General features: G+C 38.3%; 1 protein-coding gene across 2 annotated transcripts in view; it reads left to right on the forward strand.

Moving 5' to 3' along the window:
• The window catches only part of aifm1 (apoptosis inducing factor mitochondrion associated 1), an 82248-nt gene that overhangs the window by 44780 nt on the left and 18144 nt on the right, over nucleotides 1-19324 (forward strand). Inside the window, exons 4-10 of one of the 2 annotated variants that reach the window (XM_034178757.1) lie at nucleotides 7757-7801; nucleotides 7832-7969; nucleotides 8952-9073; nucleotides 9218-9348; nucleotides 17969-18059; nucleotides 18188-18272; nucleotides 18361-18437. In XM_034178757.1, the coding sequence (XP_034034648.1) occupies nucleotides 7757-7801; nucleotides 7832-7969; nucleotides 8952-9073; nucleotides 9218-9348; nucleotides 17969-18059; nucleotides 18188-18272; nucleotides 18361-18437 (689 nt within the window). Of the gene's footprint in view, nucleotides 1-7756; nucleotides 7970-8951; nucleotides 9074-9217; nucleotides 9349-17968; nucleotides 18060-18187; nucleotides 18273-18360; nucleotides 18438-19324 lie in introns of both variants that reach the window. The other variant, XM_034178756.1, reaches the window with a different exon arrangement.

Below are 19324 nucleotides of genomic sequence, written 5' to 3' on the forward strand. Positions count from 1 at the left end.
GGTGTCTGTCTCCCTGATCTGAATTGGGAGCTGGTTCCATAGGAGAGGAGCCTGAAAGCTGAAGGCTCTGCCTCCCATTCTACTCTTACAAACCCTAGGAACTACAAGTAAGCCTGCAGTCTTAGATCGAAGCGCTCTATTGGGGTGATATGGTACTACGAGGTCCCTAAGATAAGATGGGACCTGATTATTCAAAACCTTATAAGTAAGAAGAAGAATTTTAAATTCTATTCTAGAATTAACAGGAAGCCAATGAAGAGAGGCCAATATGGGTGAGATATGCTCTTTCCTTCTAGTCGCCGTCAGTACTCTAGCTGCAGCATTTTGAATTAACTGAAGGCTTTTTAGGGAACTTTTAGGACAACCTGATAATAATGAATTACAATAGTCCAGCCTAGAGGAAATAAATGCATGAATTAGTTTTTCAGCATCACTCTGAGACAAGACCTTTCTGATTTTAGAGATATTGCGTAAATGCAAAAAAGCAGTCCTACATATTTGTTTAATATGCGCTTTGAATGACATATCCTGATCAAAAATGACTCCAAGATTTCTCACAGTATTACTAGAGGTCAGGGTAATGCCATCCAGAGTAAGGATCTGGTTAGACACCATGTTTCTAAGATTTGTGGGGCCAAGTACAATAACTTCAGTTTTATCTGAGTTTAAAAGCAGGAAATTAGAGGTCATCCATGTCTTTATGTCTGTAAGACAATCCTGCAGTTTAGCTAATTGGTGTGTGTCCTCTGGCTTCATGGATAGATAAAGCTGGGTATCATCTGCGTAACAATGAAAATTTAAGCAATACCGTCTAATAATACTGCCTAAGGGAAGCATGTATAAAGTGAATAAAATTGGTCCTAGCACAGAACCTTGTGGAACTCCATAATTAACTTTAGTTTGTGAAGAAGATTCCCCATTTACATGAACAAATTGTAATCTATTAGACAAATATGATTCAAACCACCGCAGCGCAGTGCCTTTAATACCTATGGCATGCTCTAATCTCTGTAATAAAATTTTATGGTCAACAGTATCAAAAGCAGCACTGAGGTCTAACAGAACAAGCACAGAGATGAGTCCACTGTCCGAGGCCATAAGAAGATCATTTGTAACCTTCACTAATGCTGTTTCTGTACTATGATGAATTCTAAAACCTGACTGAAACTCTTCAAATAGACCATTCCTCTGCAGATGATCAGTTAGCTGTTTTACAACTACCCTTTCAAGAATTTTTGAGAGAAAAGGAAGGTTGGAGATTGGCCTATAATTAGCTAAGATAGCTGGGTCAAGTGATGGCTTTTTAAGTAATGGTTTAATTACTGCCACCTTAAAAGCCTGTGGTACATAGCCAACTAACAAAGATAGATTGATCATATTTAAGATCGAAGCATTAAGTAATGGTAGGGCTTCCTTGAGCAGCCTGGTAGGAATGGGGTCTAATAAACATGTTGATGGTTTGGATGAAGTAACTAATGAAAATAACTCAGACAGAACAATCGGAGAGAAAGAGTCTAACCAAATACCGGCATCACTGAAAGCAGCCAAAGGTAACGATACGTCTTTGGGATGGTTATGAGTAATTTTTTCTCTAATAGTTAAAATTTTGTTAGCAAAGAAAGTCATGAAGTCATTACTAGTTAAAGTTAATGGAATACTCAGCTCAATAGAGCTCTGACTCTTTGTCAGCCTGGCTACAGTGCTGAAAAGAAACCTGGGGTTGTTCTTATTTTCTTCAATTAGTGATGAGTAGAAAGATGTCCTAGCTTTACGGAGGGCTTTTTTATAGAGCAACAGACTCTTTTTCCAGGCTAAGTGAAGATCTTCTAAATTAGTGAGACACCATTTTCTCTCCAACTTACGGGTTATCTGCTTTAAGCTACAAGTTTGTGAGTTATACCACGGAGTCAGGCACTTCTGATTTAAAGCTCTCTTTTTTAGAGGAGCTACAGCATCCAAAGTTGTCTTCAATGAGGATGTAAAACTATTGACGAGATACTCTATCTCACTTACAGAGTTTAGGTAGCTACTCTGCACTGTGTTGGTATATGGCATTAGAGAACATAAAGAAGGAATCATATCCTTAAACCTAGTTACAGCGCTTTCTGAAAGACTTCTAGTGTAATGAAACTTATTCCCCACTGCTGGGTAGTCCATCAGAGTAAATGTAAATGTTATTAAGAAATGATCAGACAGAAGGGAGTTTTCAGGGAATACTGTTAAGTCTTCTATTTCCATACCATAACTCAGAACAAGATCTAAGATATGATTAAAGTGGTGGGTGGACTCATTTACTTTTTGAGCAAAGCCAATAGAGTCTAATAATAGATTAAATGCAGTGTTGAGGCTGTCATTCTCAGCATCTGTGTGGATGTTAAAATCGCCCACTATAATTATCTTATCTGAGCTAAGCACTAAGTCAGACAAAAGGTCTGAAAATTCACAGAGAAACTCACAGTAACGACCAGGTGGACGATAGATAATAACAAATAAAACTGGTTTTTGGGACTTCCAATTTGGATGGACAAGACTAAGAGTCAAGCTTTCAAATGAATTAAAGCTCTGTCTGGGTTTTTGATTAATTAATAAGCTGGAATGGAAGATTGCTGCTAATCCTCTGCCCCGGCCCGTGCTACGAGCATTCTGACAGTTAGTGTGACTCGGGGGTGTTGACTCATTTAAACTAACATATTCATCCTGCTGTAACCAGGTTTCTGTAAGGCAGAATAAATCAATATGTTGATCAATTATTATATCATATACCAACAGGGACTTAGAAGAGAGAGACCTAATGTTTAATAGACCACATTTAACTGTTTTAGTCTGTGGTGCAGTTGAAGGTGCTATATTATTTTTTCTTTTTGAATTTTTATGCTTAAATAGATTTTTGCTGGTTATTGGTAGTCTGGGAGCAGGCACCGTCTCTACGGGGATGGGGTAATGAGGGGATGGCAGGGGGAGAGAAGCTGCAGAGAGGTGTGTAAGACTACAACTCTGCTTCCTGGTCCCAACCCTGGATAGTCACAGTTTGGAGGATTTAAGAAAATTGGCCAGATTTCTAGAAATGAGAGCTGCTCCATCCAAAGTGGGATGGATGCCGTCTCTCCTAACAAGACCAGGTTTTCCCCAGAAGCTTTGCCAATTATCTATGAAGCCCACCTCATTTTTTGGACACCACTCAGACAGCCAGCAATTCAAGGAGAACATGCGGCTAAACATGTCACTCCCGGTCCGATTGGGGAGGGGCCCAGAGAAAACTACAGAGTCCGACATTGTTTTTGCAAAGTTACACACCGATTTAATGTTAATTTTAGTGACCTCCGATTGGCGTAACCGGGTGTCATTACTGCCGACGTGAATTACAATCTTACCAAATTTATGCTTAGCCTTAGCCAGCAGTTTCAAATTTCCTTCAATGTCGCCTGCTCTGGCCCCCGGAAGACAATTGACTATGGTTGCTGGTGTCGCTAACTTCACATTTCGCAAAACAGAGTCGCCAATAACCAGAGTTTGATCCTCGGCGGGTGTGTCGTCGAGTGGGGAAAAACGGTTAGAAATGTGAACGGGTTGGCGGTGTACATGGGGCTTCTGTTTAGGGCTACGCTTCCTCCTCACAGTCACCCAGTCAGCCTGCTTTCCCGGCTGCTCGGGATCTGCCAGGGGGTAACTAACGGCGGCTAAGCTACCTTGGTCCGCACCAACTACAGGGGCCTGTCTAGCTGTAGAATTTTCCACGGTGCGGAGCCGAGTCTCCAATTCGCCCAGCCTGGCCTCCAAAGCTACGAATAAGCTACACTTATTACAAGTACCATTACTGCTAAAGGAGGCCGAGGAATAACTAAACATTTCACACCCAGAGCAGAAAAGTGCGGGAGAGACAGGAGAAGCCGCCATGCTAAATCGGCTAATGTCAAAAATAAAGGATTATTTAAAGCAGTTTAAAAATAGATTCAGCATTGTTGCAATCACAAAATCTTGGCTTAAAGATGACCTCATGGCTGATGTTCAAATGGAGGGATATGAGCTATATTTTGTAAATAGAAGCAATAAAAAAAGGCGGAGGTATTGTTTTGTACATAAAAACAGATCTGACGTAAAATTGTAGAAGAAATGACAATAATAGATGTCATAGAAATTGTAACTGTGGAAATTGTACACGAAACATCTAAAAATATTCTAATCAGTTGTGTATACAGAGCACCAGACTCTTGTGTTGTGAAATTTACAGATAAAATAATAGGATTATTACATCAGATCAAAAACAAAACGCTCTTTATGTGTGGAGACTTTAATGTTAATGTGGAAAGCTCCAGTTGCCAAAGAGCAAGTGATTTTGTGAATTCAGTGAATAGCTTGGGCTTACTCCCCTTGATAACAAAACCAACCAGAATTACATCGCAAAGTGCAACTGTAATTGACAATATATTCACAAATAGAATAGATGAAATTATTAAGAATGGGATCTTGATGACAGATCTTAGTGATCATTTACCAGTTTTTTCAATACTTAAATATAAAAATAGGTACAAAAAAAAACGGTTATAAACTTTAAAAGAGATAAGTCATTAAAAGCCTTAGAGGCATTAAATTATGACCTTAAAAATCAAAATTGGGAAGAAGTTTATGTCGGTGATGTTAATGTAGCATATAATTCATTTATGAAAATACTGATGAAATCATATAATAAAAATTGTAAATTAATAAAAACTAGTAAGAAAAGAGTAAATAAACCATGGCTGACTAAGGGAATAAAAAACGCCTGTGTAAAGAAAAACTATTTATATAGGTGCTTTTTAAAAATGCAAACAAAGGAAACAGAACACAGATACAAAAAATATAAAAATAAACTATTGACAATAATTAGGAAACAAAAAAAAAGATTATTATAGTGAACAATTAAGAGTAAAGATAATATGAGGGCAACATGGGAAATTATAAAAAGTGTGATGGAGTGAAATCAACCTTTCCGAATTACCTTGTCAAGGAAAATAAAGAGATATATGACATAAAAGAAATTGTAAATGAGTTTAATGATTATTTTTCAAAAGTGGGATCAAGTCTGGTGGGAAATAAACCAATAGTAGAAGAATTAAATACAATTGTAAATACGGTCAATAGTATTTTCCTTGACAATGTGGAAAAAGATGAAATAAGGAATATTGTAAAAAACTGTGTAAGCAAAAGATCAACTGACTATGAAGATTTAGACATGATGACTGTAAAAAGTATAATAGAAACTGTTAGTGAACCTTTTACTTACTTTTGTAATCTGTCTCTGTCAACAGGAATTTTCCCAGACGAAATTAAAATTGCCATGGTAGTCCCATTATATAAAAATGGAGACAAACATAACAGTTCAAATTACAGGCCAGTGTCATTGCTTCCACAGTTTTCTAAAATTATGGAAAACGTTTTTGTGACAAGGTTGGATAAATTCATTGAGAAACATCATATTTTAAATAATGCTCAGTATGGATTCAGAACAAAACATTCAACAGCTATGGCAATTATGGAATTAACAGAGAAAATATCAACAGCAATAGATAATAAGGATTATTTTGTAAGTGTTTTTATTAACCTGAAAAAAGCTTTTGATGTTATCGATCATTCAAGATACAACAATATGGAATAAGAGGGATTGCACATCAGTGGGTAAAAAGCTACTTAGAAAATAGAAAACAGTTTGTTCAGATAAATAATACTAAATCAGAATTGTGTAACATTATGTGTGGAGTACCACAAGGGTCGGTACTTAGACCCAAACTGTTTATTTTGTATATCAATGATTTTGTGAATGTATCTAATGTACTTGATAGCATTTTATTTGCTGATGATACAACATTATTTTACTCTGGATCAGATATACAGGAAGTAGCACAAGTGATAAATACAGAGTTGGAAAAAGTTAAATATCTGTTTGATATAAACAGATTGTCACTTAATCTTAATAAAACAAATTTCATATTGTTTAATGACAGAGTACAAAAAAATGATGTGTCATTAAAAATAGATGGAATGAACATTCAAAGGGTAAAAGAAACGAAATTTTTAGGAGTTATGATTGAAGATTTTACATGGAAGTCACACATAAATTACATAAAAGGAAAAATAGCGAAAGCTATTGCTGTTTTGCATAAAGTTAAATATTCATTAAATAGTTATGGATGATTAACATTGTACAATTCATTGATTGTTCCATATTTGACTTATTGTGTAGAAATCTGGGGATCAACATGTACAGCTTATACACAACCTTTATTTATTTTGCAGAAAAGAGCTTTAAAAGTGATTAGCAACAGTCGTTTTAGAGACCCATCTAGTCCATTGTTCATTAAATATAGGGTACTTAAATTTCATGATTTAGTTGATTTGAAATTATTACAAACAATGTACCAAGCGCATAACAATACCTTACCAATAAACATTCAAAATATGTTTGAAAAAAGAGTAAGTAGTTATAATTTGAAAGGCATAGAAGTCTTTAAAAAACCAAGATTCAGAACCAAGATAAAGGAACGGAGTATTGCAGTGAATGGTGTAAAATTATGGAACAACCTCAACAAAGAAATCAAAGAATCAAGGTTGCTTAAATTATTTAAAAACATATTAAACTAGATGTATTTTGTAAGTATGAAACTATGAAATAAGTCAGTGGGCTGTGACAAAGCCAAAAATGTAATCTGTTAATAATGTTTAGAATGTTTGAAGTTTAAAATGTAATCTGTTAGGGATGTAATCTTATAAATAATGGTTAAAATTATGAAATAAGTCGGTGGCATGTGACAGTCATAGAAATGTAACCTGTTAAATTATGTTGATTAATGATGCTTGATATTATAAGATTGTATTGTAAAAAAGGGGCAGAAAATATGACTTGTTCTTCCAATCTGCTCCTTTTCATTCAAGGGTTTGTAGAGTTTTGTTATTTCTGCTATTCTGTTTTTTTCTTTTAAATGGATGAAATAAATATTAAATAATAAAAACCTCTTAAATCATTCTAAAGTCAGTTTTAATCATAAACAAGGCAGTTTTAAGCATAAACAAGGCGAATCGTTGACTCGCTGCTGATGCTCCGAAATGACGTGTGCACAGCAGCACGTCAGACTCAGATGTGCTGCTATCACGCTCCCCCATCATTTATTATGAAGTAATGTTGAATTTATGTGGAAATGATTGTCGTTGCGATAGATGATGACTAGAGTGCAGTTTTAAGCAGAAATGAGGCGATAATCGGTGAATTGCTGCTGATGCTCCAAAATAATGCATGCGCGGTGAAGGTAGGTGGGGGGACTGATTTTTAGGGGGGGACCATTCGATCGGCGACACCGGCCCTAGCATACTGCCTTAACGTGGCCTTAACACACTAAACACCTTTCATTGTTTTTACAAAATGGTGGTTGGCTTTGTCTTACATCAGTGTGTAGTCAAGAACTTGGACCTGAGCATGCATGCCAGCAATGCCTGTTTGGCTTATTTTTCATTGTTGCAGCTGTTTTTAGGTATTTAGCAGAAATACATTGTTTTCCAAACAGTTAGTGTCCCAGCACTTTTTTTTCTTTTTTCTTTCAAGGGCATCCAGTAACATGCTCTGATACAAATATCAAAAGCAGACATGTATGCACTGCTTCATTTTGCATATTCCCATGACAGTGATGAATAAGAATCGCTTACTTACAGCTTGTTTTAATTCTTAAACCTTTCAGACCAGTAAACAATCTGAATGTCACCTGAACTTCTCTTGACGTTTTTGTAACAGATGTCCTTGAGCAAGAACCTAAAGCAGAACAATCGGTAGATGAGGGAAGCCCTGCGGCCCCCGCTGCCGAAGAAGCGGCCCCCGCTGCCGAAGAAGCGGCCCCCGCTGCCGAAGAAGCGGCCCCCGCTGCCGAAGAAGCGGCCCCCGCTGCCGAAGAAGCGGCCCCCGCTGCCGAAGAAGCGGCCCCCACTAAAACATCTGAACATGCCTCAGGTTGTTCATACATTAATTATGACAATGTGCCTCATGTATAACACTTGTTGCACACCAGATGTGTTGAGTGTGTGTGTGTGTGTGAGAGTGAGTGAGTGAGTGAGACAGCAGTGTTGGTGAACTGCTGCAGCTCACTTGCATGTGTTCACATGGCCAGATTTTATGCTATAAAGTTGATCAGCTTTTGCATTCAGAGAGAAAGAGAGGCGACCACAAGAAAGCAGTCAATAGCCTAACTTCCGATTAAAGTTTCAACATTATTTTAGTTTGCCTTGAGTTTACCATTGTATTTTGTATAACGTACTTTACAACATCATACAATTCAGTGCTGAAATTGTTTAAAAATATATATTCAATATATATTCATGTTTGTGACCTATAGTAGACCATAGACATTGAAAGGGATCAGACTGATAGATAAAGATGACAAAATTATTGGCCTCCACTGAAATGTAAAGTTTTCTTCAAAAAAATTTACCAAGTGCTTTTCTTTTTAAAAGAGCAAGAATTTTCAACACAGCATTTCTTAAAGTCCCAGTTTTATTGTGGATGCTTACATTATTTTCCTTTGCACACAGAAACTGGCTGGCTACTGCAGACTGGTAGAACATCCACACGATGTTCTGTGGATGTTCTACCAGCCTGTTCCCACCATTTTATTTGTTGTCTCAACACTACTCCGAATAAATCTTTTTGTTTATAGCCCTTCAAATGCTGATGATTACAAAGTTGTTGAAATAAAAACTGGTTTCTCTCATTTAGTCTGTCTGACTTCCTTGTGACCATATTGGGGATGATTTGTGCTTTTACAGCTGTATTTGTCTGAATTTTTCCTGAGATTCTTACATTAGCCAGCTGACATTTCATGAGCATCTTTCTCTTGTTTTAGTGCCCCCTGCCCCATGGCATTGGAATCTGTGTTGACTTTATCTGTTTGCTGCTCTTGCTCTGCATCTCTCTCGCCTGCTGTCTCAATCATCAGGAGCGGACTCTGCGCTTGAACCTGTCACATTCCCGTCACACGCCCCCTACCTCCTTATCGGCGGAGGCACTGCCTCCTTTGCTGCAGCTCGGTCTATTCGAGCCAAAGACCCTGGAGCCAAGGTAAGTCAGGCTGCTGTCTCCTCTTTGACGGCCAAAGTTGACATCCACTAGTTGTACCTTAGTTTCATCAGCTGTATTTGAGTTTTTGCATGCTTGTGTTTGTCATGTGGCCCAGTGTCGATTCTTTTTCGTGTTTATTTCCAGGTCTTGATTGTGACTGAAGAGCCAGACCTGCCGTACATGAGACCGCCCCTGTCAAAAGAGCTGTGGTTTTCTGATGACCCCACTGTGACTGAGACGCTGCGCTTCAAGCAGTGGAATGGAAAAGAAAGAAGGTTTGTGCATGTGATTTATTTATTTATTTTTAAGGAGTTTCCTGACAAAATACAGGTGAGCCTCATTAACTCGGGTGAGTTGGGGTCCACAGAATTGGAACACGAGTAACCTGAAACCACAAGTTAATAAGGTTGACCAAAAAAAAAAAAACAAACAAACTTGAAATGAGCTTACCTCACCATATTACAATAGTTTTGATCATTTGAAGTGTGATTCCTTCCTGGATGGTGATGATTTCTTTGTCTGAAGTGGGTTCAGTATCTTTTGCTTCCTTCCTGGGCTGCTGCCCATCAAGGATGAGGGCTTTGTCAGTGCGAATAGTTCTGGACAATTCAAAGTTTTTGGATGTGACCTTCTTCTTTAGATCCTTCCCACCGGTTCAGATTGGGCAGGAATTTATACACACACACACACCCCTCGTGGCCGCAACATGCACCCGCCCCTCGCACATGTGGTGGGCATGTATTTAAACTTTTGCCCGCCCCTCCCAATAAACAGTCAAATTGAAATGGGCTTTTATACGGTTGCATAAATTTTCAAGGTCCACAAATTGACTGTGAGTAAAGTCAAATCGTGACTTATGCGTATGCGAGTTAATAAGTCTTACCTGTATGTGAGCTGCGATGTGCCATTTAGAGCCAGCAGTCTGCAGGACGTCAATCCAACAATCACTTCAGCAGCTGATCTCAAAGCATTGCCATGTTGGCGCTTGCTGTCACTTATTTTAGACCTTTTGTGAATCTGCTCCAGATTGTCTCCTTGGAGTTGGAAGTGCAAACAGATTACACAAGACGAGGAAATCACTGTTTGAAATGTGTGCTTTCGTCACACATCTGTTTTGGAGCAGCAGGAGGATTCTTGTCTTCTAAGTGTTGATCTGCCTCCATGCAGAAGACGGTCATGAGGAAGATGATTAGAGCTGTGAGCTGGTCTTGTGCAATTTCTCACTTTCACATGTATCGCCAAACAAATGGAAACTATTTCACGATTATTGGGCTGCTTTCAGTGAAGCTTGTGTGACATATGCTGCAGACAAATTTGTTGATGCATGTTAGGAAGTTAAAGTTGAGCTTCACAGGAACACAGTCCTTGCAGTGTTACAGTTCTTGTGTCTGAAGAGGCGATAAGTGGTCTTTACAGCCATGTTTCTGCCACTTCTCAAACTGTGACACCTCTGCTATTGCAGTTCAAATATCTAATCTAATATATATCTAATATAAAATCTAATTTTTTTTTCTTTCTTTAGCTGCTCATATTGACAGGATTCCAAGCAAACTGAAGCTGATGTTGCATCATATCTGTAATGCAGGCAATCCCACATCCAACCCTCTCAATGAAAAACTTTTTGTTTTTTGAAGCTGCATTTAGAAAACTTTTTTTTCTGCACATAATTGAAAATCTTACGAATAATAATTACCAACTCTGTCTGCAGCTGCCTCCCAGTGCAGTACCATCCTCCAGGGATACAGAGTTCAAACTTTCCCTCAATTCCAATCATGTCTAACAGGGTGGGCAGAGAGTATTTAGAGCTCAGTGTTTGCCTCCTTTCATCCCTTGGGAAGAGGAGGATCTTTCCCTTATGCTTAGGGTTAGTGTAGGACTGTTGTTTACTACAGAGAGCACTAGAAAACAGGATGTAACTGTTGATATATTACAGTGTAGGCCTTTAGTGCTGCAGACAGGACCTGCACCCTGGTTGAAATCTCAAGTTTCTGTTTACAACAGTTAGATTTTATACTGCATGAATAACTGTGTGCTACTAGAAACTTTATACGAGACACGATCATTCATACATACATAAGCAGACACGATCTCCGTGCTATTAGCCAAGGTGAGTCCCCATGATGGGTCTGTGCAATCACTGAAGTGATTTATCTGAAGTTTCACTGATACAACAGAAATGTGCATGTGCAATCTTTATTGCATTTTTTAAAGCAGGGCTTTGAACCAGGATTTTTTTTCTCCCAACTGGTCCGTTGCAAACAGAAACAATATTTTAATGTTTCTGGTTTTGTTTTGGGTTTTACCCCAAAATTGGCGTTCCTAAACCAGCTAGAACAAAAAAAAAAAATCATTTCTGAACCACTTAATAACATTCTATGTCAGCTCTAGGACCCTGAAAACACTGTATATACTAGACTTGTATGTGGTGCTGTAATGCTCCCACAAAAAAACGAAGACAGTAGAGCATTCTGTAGCAGGCAGCAGAGGTTAGAATTTCTCTAAACGGGACACATAGTAAAATAAAGCCGTTTAAGAGGACAAGGTTCGAGTTACAAGCCTTAACTTATAGACGCTTTTATGAAGCTTCAATAATTCTGTATGTGAAAATAACAGAAATAGCACTCAATAAATGACATTTAACATGCTTTCATCATTTGCAGATGAAGTAATCTTCAAATATAACCTAACAGAGTTTGCATTCAGCACATAGGTCAGTCAAGTCTAAGATCAGCCAGGGCTTGCTGATACAATGTCTGGATTTTATGTGATCTGGATGCCCTTGCTGCATCTCCTTTGGTTTCAGATAAATGATCAACATTTGCAGTTTTCATCTTTCTGTACCCTTCTTCAACACTGTGTCTTCTGTGGTTCTGAGATTCTGGAATCATCTGAGAGTGCCAGTAGGCCGGCCACGACCCTTAGAGCTTTTGTTATCTTTCTTAGGCACGATAAATTCACATTTCAGTCACCTAAAATAAAGAAAAAACATACTTTAAAATTTAGGTTGATGAAGAATTCATAACTGTAGATGCTTAATTAGGTCTCTTATCTCTAAATAGTGCCAACAGGACACATATCCCAGCTTAACTGGAAGTAATGTTTAGTAATCAGGGGTCGAATTAGTATGTGCATGTGCTAGTTTGTGCACCTATTATTTGAGCGGCGCATGTAATTTTATACTGCACTAGCACTGGTGCAAGTAACTTTATCCAAGTTTTATCAACTATAAGCACCAGTAGAATGAACCAATAAAGTACGGAGCCCTGGAAGTGTCATTGCAAAATGTTTTGCATATGGAGAGAATGTGCGCACGTTTTATTATATTGTGCGCACATTTTATTAGAAATGGATGTGGTCAGGGTGTATCATCATGGTTTGGGTGCACAAGGATATATAGAGAACTCTGGCTACCCAGCATGGCGTCATCTGGAGTTTAAGCACATTAAAAAAGATGCTGAGGGCGAAGCGTCTCCCCATCGTGAGGATGACAATTTAGGTCATATCATTTGAAAGGAAAATGTGCACACGTTTTATTAATTTGAGGGCTCAATTAAAGGAAAACGTGCGCATGAATTATCATGGCCAGGAAAACGTGCACACATTTTATTAATTTGAGAGCACGTTTTATTAATTCGTGGGCTCAATTAAAGGAAAACATGCGCACAAATTATCATGGCCAGAAAAAAAATATCACTTAAATGACTTCTCCCGGGTTCCGTACGTTTGCGCGTGCACGTGGAACAAAAAAAAAAACTGTCTGCCGCTGCTGCCGCTCTCCCCTCAAACTCTCCCCAGAGAGGAAGAGTCTGACACATCAGAGGAGGAGTTTTAAGGTTGATATAAAACTGACTTTTGGTTGTGCAAGTAACTTTTTTTGGTGCAAGTAATTTTTTGTTACTAGTACCAGTGCAAGTAGGTTAAAAATGTATTTCGACCCCTGCTATAGCTAAATCTACCTGTAAAATTATGAGAATCTGTTGCAAAAAAAAAAAAAAAAATCGCATTTGTTTCTGGTCAAAGATATGTTCATAGTAATGGTACCTCCATGTTTTTTATATATATATACACAGTGAGGAAAATAAGTATTTCAACACCCTGCGATTTTGCAAGTTCTCCCACTTAGAAATCATGGAGGGGTCTGAAATTTTCCTCTTAGGTGCATGTCCACTGTGAGACATAATCTAAGAAAAAAAAAAATCCGGAAATCACAATGTATGATTTTTAAAAAAAAAAATTATTTGTATGTTACTGCTGCAAATAAGTATTTGAACACCTGTGAAAATCAATGTTAATATTTGGTACAGTAGTCTTTGTTTGCAATTACAGAGGTCAACCGTTTCCTGTAGTTTTTCACCAGGTTTGCACACACTGCAGCAGGTATTTTGGTCCACTCCTCCATACAGATCTTCTCTAGATCTTTCAGGTTTGGAGTTTCAGCTCTCTCCAAAGATTTTCTATTGAGTTCAGGTCTGGAGACTGGCCAGGCCACTCCAGGACCTTGAAATGCTTCTTACGGAGCCTCTCCTTAGTTGCCCTGGCTGTGTGTTTGGGGTCATTGTCATGCTGGAAGACCCACCCATGACCCATCTTCAATGCTCTTACTGAGGGAAGGAGGTTGTTTGCCAAAATCTCGCAATACATGACCCCATCCATCCTCCATTCAATATGGTGCAGTCGTCCTGTCCACTTTGCAGAAGAGCACCCCCAGAGTATGATGTTTCCACCCCCATGCTTCACATTGGGATGGTTTTCTTGGGGTTGTTCTCATCCTCTAAACATAGTAAGTGGAGTTGATTCCAAAATGCTCTATTTTGGTCTCATCTGACCACATGACCTTCTCCCATGCCTCCTCTGGATCATCCAGATGGTCACTGGTGAACTTCAAATGGGCCTGGACATGTGCTGGCTTGAGCAGGGGGACCTTGCTGCCCTGCAGTATTTTAAACCATGGCAGCATCGTGTGTTACTAATGTAATCTTTGTGACTGTGGTCCCAGCTCTCTTCAGGTCATTGACCAGGTCCTCCTGTGTAGTTCTGAGCTTTCTCAGAATCATCCTTACCCCACAAAGTGAGATCTTGCATGGAATCCCAGGCTGAGGGAGATTGACAGTCATCTTGTGTTTCTTCCACTTTCTAATAAATAATCATAACAGTCTACCAAGCTGCTTGCCTGTTGTCCTGTAGTCCATCCCAGCCTTGTGCAGGTCTACAGTTTTGTCCCTGGTGTCCTTAGACAGCTCTTTGGTCTTGGCTATGGTGGACAGGTTGGAGTGTGATTGATTGAGTGTGTGAACAGGCGTCTTTTATCCAGGTAACAAGTTCAAACAGGTGCAGTTAATACAGGTAAAGAGTGCAGAATAAGAGGGCTTCTTAAAGAAAAATGAACAGGTCTGTGTGAGCCAGAATTCTTGCTGCTTGGTCGGTGTTCAAATAATTATTTGCAGCAGTAACATACAAATAAATTATTTAAAAAAATCATACATTGTAACCGGTAATTTCCGGATTTTTTTTTTTTTTTTAGATTATGTCTCTCACAGTGGACATGCACCTAAGATGAAAATTTCAGACCCCTCCATGATTTGTAAGTGGGAGAACTTGCAAAATCACAGGGTGTCCAAATACTTATTTTCCTCGCTGTATATACATACATACATACATACAGTGAGGAAAATAAGTATTTTAACCCCTTGGGTTCAAATACTAAGAAAAGAAACCCCTTAAATCTAGGCTTGCATCTCAGAGGTACCTTCTGGCAAATTGTAGCTGAACTTTCAGGTCTTCTTTTTAAGAAAATCCTCGTCTGTACCACTTCATCATGAAGCTGTATAACTGGGGATACAAAATGCAAAAAATGCACTTTGCACAATTTCTCCAGTTACAGCCACAGAAGACTATCTTTTTCTGGGTTGTCTGGGTGTGTTGGTGGCTTTCCTCACTCTTCTCCTTCTTGCACAGTCACTCAGTTTTTTGAGAACTATCTACTCTACACAGATTTACCATAGAGTGCCATATTGTTTGTATTTCTTCGTAACTGATGTAAATAAAGTTCACTGATGTAAATAAAGTTCAACACACATTCAGTGACTTGGAAATGTTCATGTATCCATCGCCTGACTTGTCTGAAGAAAACTAGCAATAAAACTGATTATTTACAGGTATTGTACAAAAGGGGCTGATTACTTATGCAACCCATCATTGTGGCTTTTATATTTTTAATTAATTTATATCAAGTTGTAGAGATTTACTTTCAGTTTGTGACTAAGCAAGATAATTTTAGAAATTTGTATATTGAAAAGCCTGATTTACTTTTTGTATTTGAAATGCCATAAACAAATTAAAATGCATGAAATACCAACGAGCTGAATACTTTTGCGAGCCACTGTAAGTGTCATATCTTACCTAAAACATAAAATTCTGCCAAAAAAATTGTAATTTATTCATAGGCCAAATAATCCTGAAGGATGATATATCTGCTGCCTGAAAAGCTTAAAATTGTAACAAAGCAACGCAACACAAGAACTAGGAATAAAGCCTATCTTACATCTTAAAACATAATTTCACTAGTCTATTGCTTGGAAAAAAAATCAAACCATAAATATTGTCACCGAAAAATGCCTATTTTAGGGGTATTTTTACATTTTCGAGTATGAAAAAAAAATAATGGTATTAACTGGTTACCATTATTTTAAATAAACATAAAACATATAAAGTTTCTGGTTTTGTTTTTGCTCTTGGCAAAATGCTAGAAGTTTCTGGTCTTCATTGCACAAATCGGTTGAAAGCCTTGGCTTAAAGCAGTCCTTCTCAAATAGTGGGGCGGGGGGAGGGTCATGTGACCACGGGGGAACACGCTTTTTCCCCCCTAGTAGAATAAAGTGTAATTGCACATCCACTACAGTAAGTGACAGTGGTGCTGTCATTGTCAGAGTATGCGCAGGGAGTATCGAGGACTCTAGCGTAATGGAACACAGCTCTTTGTAGGGTTTTTTGCTCTCGAAAGCTAAGACGAGGAAATATGATAAAGCGTATGTAGCGCTTGGCGTCACTGTGACTACGGTGGGAGACGAGGAAAGACCGGTGTGTCTTAAAGTGTTGGCAGCGAACAGCATGAAGCCAAATAAATTAAGGCGTCACTTAGATATTACACCCCAGTCACGCAGATAAGCAGCTTGAGGTTTTTTTTTTTTTTCTTCTTCTCAGCGAAAGCGTGTCGACTATTGCCAGCAATCATTCCGCTTTGTGCTGCTTCAGTAAACCAGCGAGCACCATTAGCATTGTAACAGAGGAGCTGAGCAGCAGTAGACATGGTCTCTGTCATGCTGGATGATGCAAGTGCTGCAAAAATAAAAACTAATAATAAAAACAAAACAAATCATTAAAAAAAAACAGCACAAATTGTTTTATTAATTTTTGTTTTGTCTGTTAGTGTTTTATATATTGTGCTCCTGAGTAAGTGTTCTGATCAGTTTGATTTTATTATTATTTATTGATTTTTATTTACGAAGTGTGTAGTGTGCACCTAGCGATATTTTGACCGGAGGTCCTCGCTGATTGGCTAGTTCAAATGACATCATCGTAGAGTTTATTTCAACATGGCAGCATCCTCGGCATTGAGTGTTGGTGCTAATTTTTCATCTTTAAATGCCATTTTGAGTGCCATAAAGTCATTTGAATCAGAACAGAAAATCACCTACTGGTGGAGGAATTCTCAGGCGCTAAAACCAGCTCGAGGAATTCTCGGACACTAAAAGCAGCTCAAAAACATGGCATAGCCGTGCCCAACCTTATTTCCACCACCGCGCCGAAAATTATGTCCACCGGTGCTTTTCACCACGTGGTGGACATAATTTCGGACACGGTGGAATTCATTTTTGCAGTCTTGGTAATTTTCTGTGTAGGGCAGGGATGATAAACAAAACCTGCAAATTCAAGACAGAATAAAAACGAAAATATAGAAGTCCACGTCAGCAAATGTGTTTATCCTGTTTTTTCTCTGTCAGTGTCATGTCTGCAAAACCTTCGATCAGTCCACCCCTAAAAATAGTGAATGGTAAAATATGCCAATTTTCAGTAATGAAATTCACCAGTATCGAGCTACTATCATGAATTTGAAATAAGGAGATCTTAAACTCCGATCGCCTTTAAGTTCCCGCCTGACTACGGCCATTCCGTTCCGTCGTGAATAAATTTAGACGGCCAGCAAAACAGCGTAACCCGCCATTTTGTCGGTGCCATGTACGGTGAAATATTGTCCAGTTCAACTTTGCCGAGGGTGCCGCCATGTTGAAATAAACTCTACCATGTCATTTGAACTAGCCAATCAGGGAGGAGATTCGCTCAAATATCGCTAGGTGTGTGTTTGTCATATCTGGCAAAATATAACCTGCCTTTTATTTAATTTTGTTTTTCAGTATCAAATGGCAGTCGGTCAAAAATGTTTATAGTTTAATGATTAATTATTTTTTTAATTTCAAGCAGAGTGATGCACTTTAAATTTTTTTCTGTTGCACACTAAAAACAATGTTAATATAGTTATTCTTTGCTGTAAGTTGATCTAAATTTCTTTTTTGTTTTCTTTAATGTTAATAAGGATACATTGTTATGCAGAGGTGTACTTATAACAATTTTATGGACAAATTATACTATTTATATTCACGGGGGGGGAGGGGGGGAATGTTTTCTTCTTCCTGGGGGGTGTAACAGAAAATAATTGAGAAGTACTGGTTTAAAGTGAGCATAGCAAATGGGTGGCCACTAGTACGGAAGCCATATTTGTCTCTGAATCTTTAATAATTTAGGTGGTGTGTGTGTGTGTGTTTTCTTTTTTTAATTACTTTTCTTGGATATTCATTATGAAAAACTACTTCAAATTTTAAAACTTTGTTTGTTTGATAGTATCTACTTCCAGCCTCCATCATTCTACATTAAACCAGAAGAATTGCCTCAAGCAGAAAATGGAGGTGTGGCTGTTCTCACTGGAAAAAGGGTTGGTCAAAATTTTTCAGCAACATTCAGTAAAATTTGAATTCACTTTCCACCTCTCTACCCCAACAATATTTGGATACACGTTTTTGGACAATATTTTTGCCATCTATATATTTTAAACCCTTCTAGGTCGTTCACATGGATGTGAGAGGAAACAAAGTAAAACTGAATGATGATACTGAGATTTCATACGACAAGTGTTTGATTGCCACAGGTGAGTTGGGGTTTGTTGTTTTTTTTTATGCTTTCAGTTTACATGTGACTTAGGCTGAGTAGGAGCTGATGTGCTCTTTTTTCTTCAGGCGGAGTGCCAAGAAATCTGCCAGTACTTGAACGAGCAGGGGAGGAGGTGATGAAGAGGACAACGTTGTTCCGCAAGGTAGATGTTTATCCACATGGGCCGTGTAGGCTTGTTTTTGTTTGGCAACATTTTTTTTATTTTGCATCTGTACACTGCCACAGTAGAGTTGAAGTGATATAATCAAGATGTGTTTGTAGTGTAGACCTTTAGCTTTAATTCAAGTTGTTTAACGTAAAATCGCATTAACCATTTAGGAATTGCAGCCATTTTCATACCATCCCTGCATTTTCAGAGGTCGTAATTGGCAGATGAGTATTAACATAAATAATCTATTTTTTTCAAGTCACTGAATATGTCTCAGATTTCATCTACACCACTCATTAAGAAATACAAGCAGGATGCTAGTAAGTCCTTTCAGCTGCTGCCTTGTTTTCATTCGGGGTCGCCACAGCAGATCCAAGGTGGATCTGCATGTTGATTTGGCACATGTTGTACACCAGATGCCTTTCCTGACACACCTCCACATTACGTGGAGCAATGTGGCAGAGACACTGAAACAAAGCTGTGCATTGTGCAGTCTGTGTGCTGCATCAACAGTTATACAGCTTCATGGTTTAGTGCAAACAAGAAGGATTTTCATGAAAAAAAAACTCATCAAACCTAGCCTAGAGTCTTCCATGCGTCTTCTGTGAAACTCGCTGAAATTAAGTTTTATTTTTAATACAGCCCTTCTCTTTGTCATTCCACTGTGAAGCTGTATAAGACAGACAAATTTAAAGTATGCAGAGTCTCTCCAAGTGACTTGGAAATATTCATGTATCACCCCTCTGACATTTCTAAAGAAAACTGGCTGTAAAAGTGATGACTAGTGACAACAGTAATCTTCATATTTTGTGTATCTGTTACTTATGACCTCTAAAAATGGAGTAACTGTATAAACATGGCTTTAAATCCTGGCACTAGTA

This window comes from Thalassophryne amazonica, chromosome 9 (assembly GCF_902500255.1).
Source record: "Thalassophryne amazonica chromosome 9, fThaAma1.1, whole genome shotgun sequence".
Classification (NCBI taxonomy): domain Eukaryota; kingdom Metazoa; phylum Chordata; class Actinopteri; order Batrachoidiformes; family Batrachoididae; genus Thalassophryne; species Thalassophryne amazonica.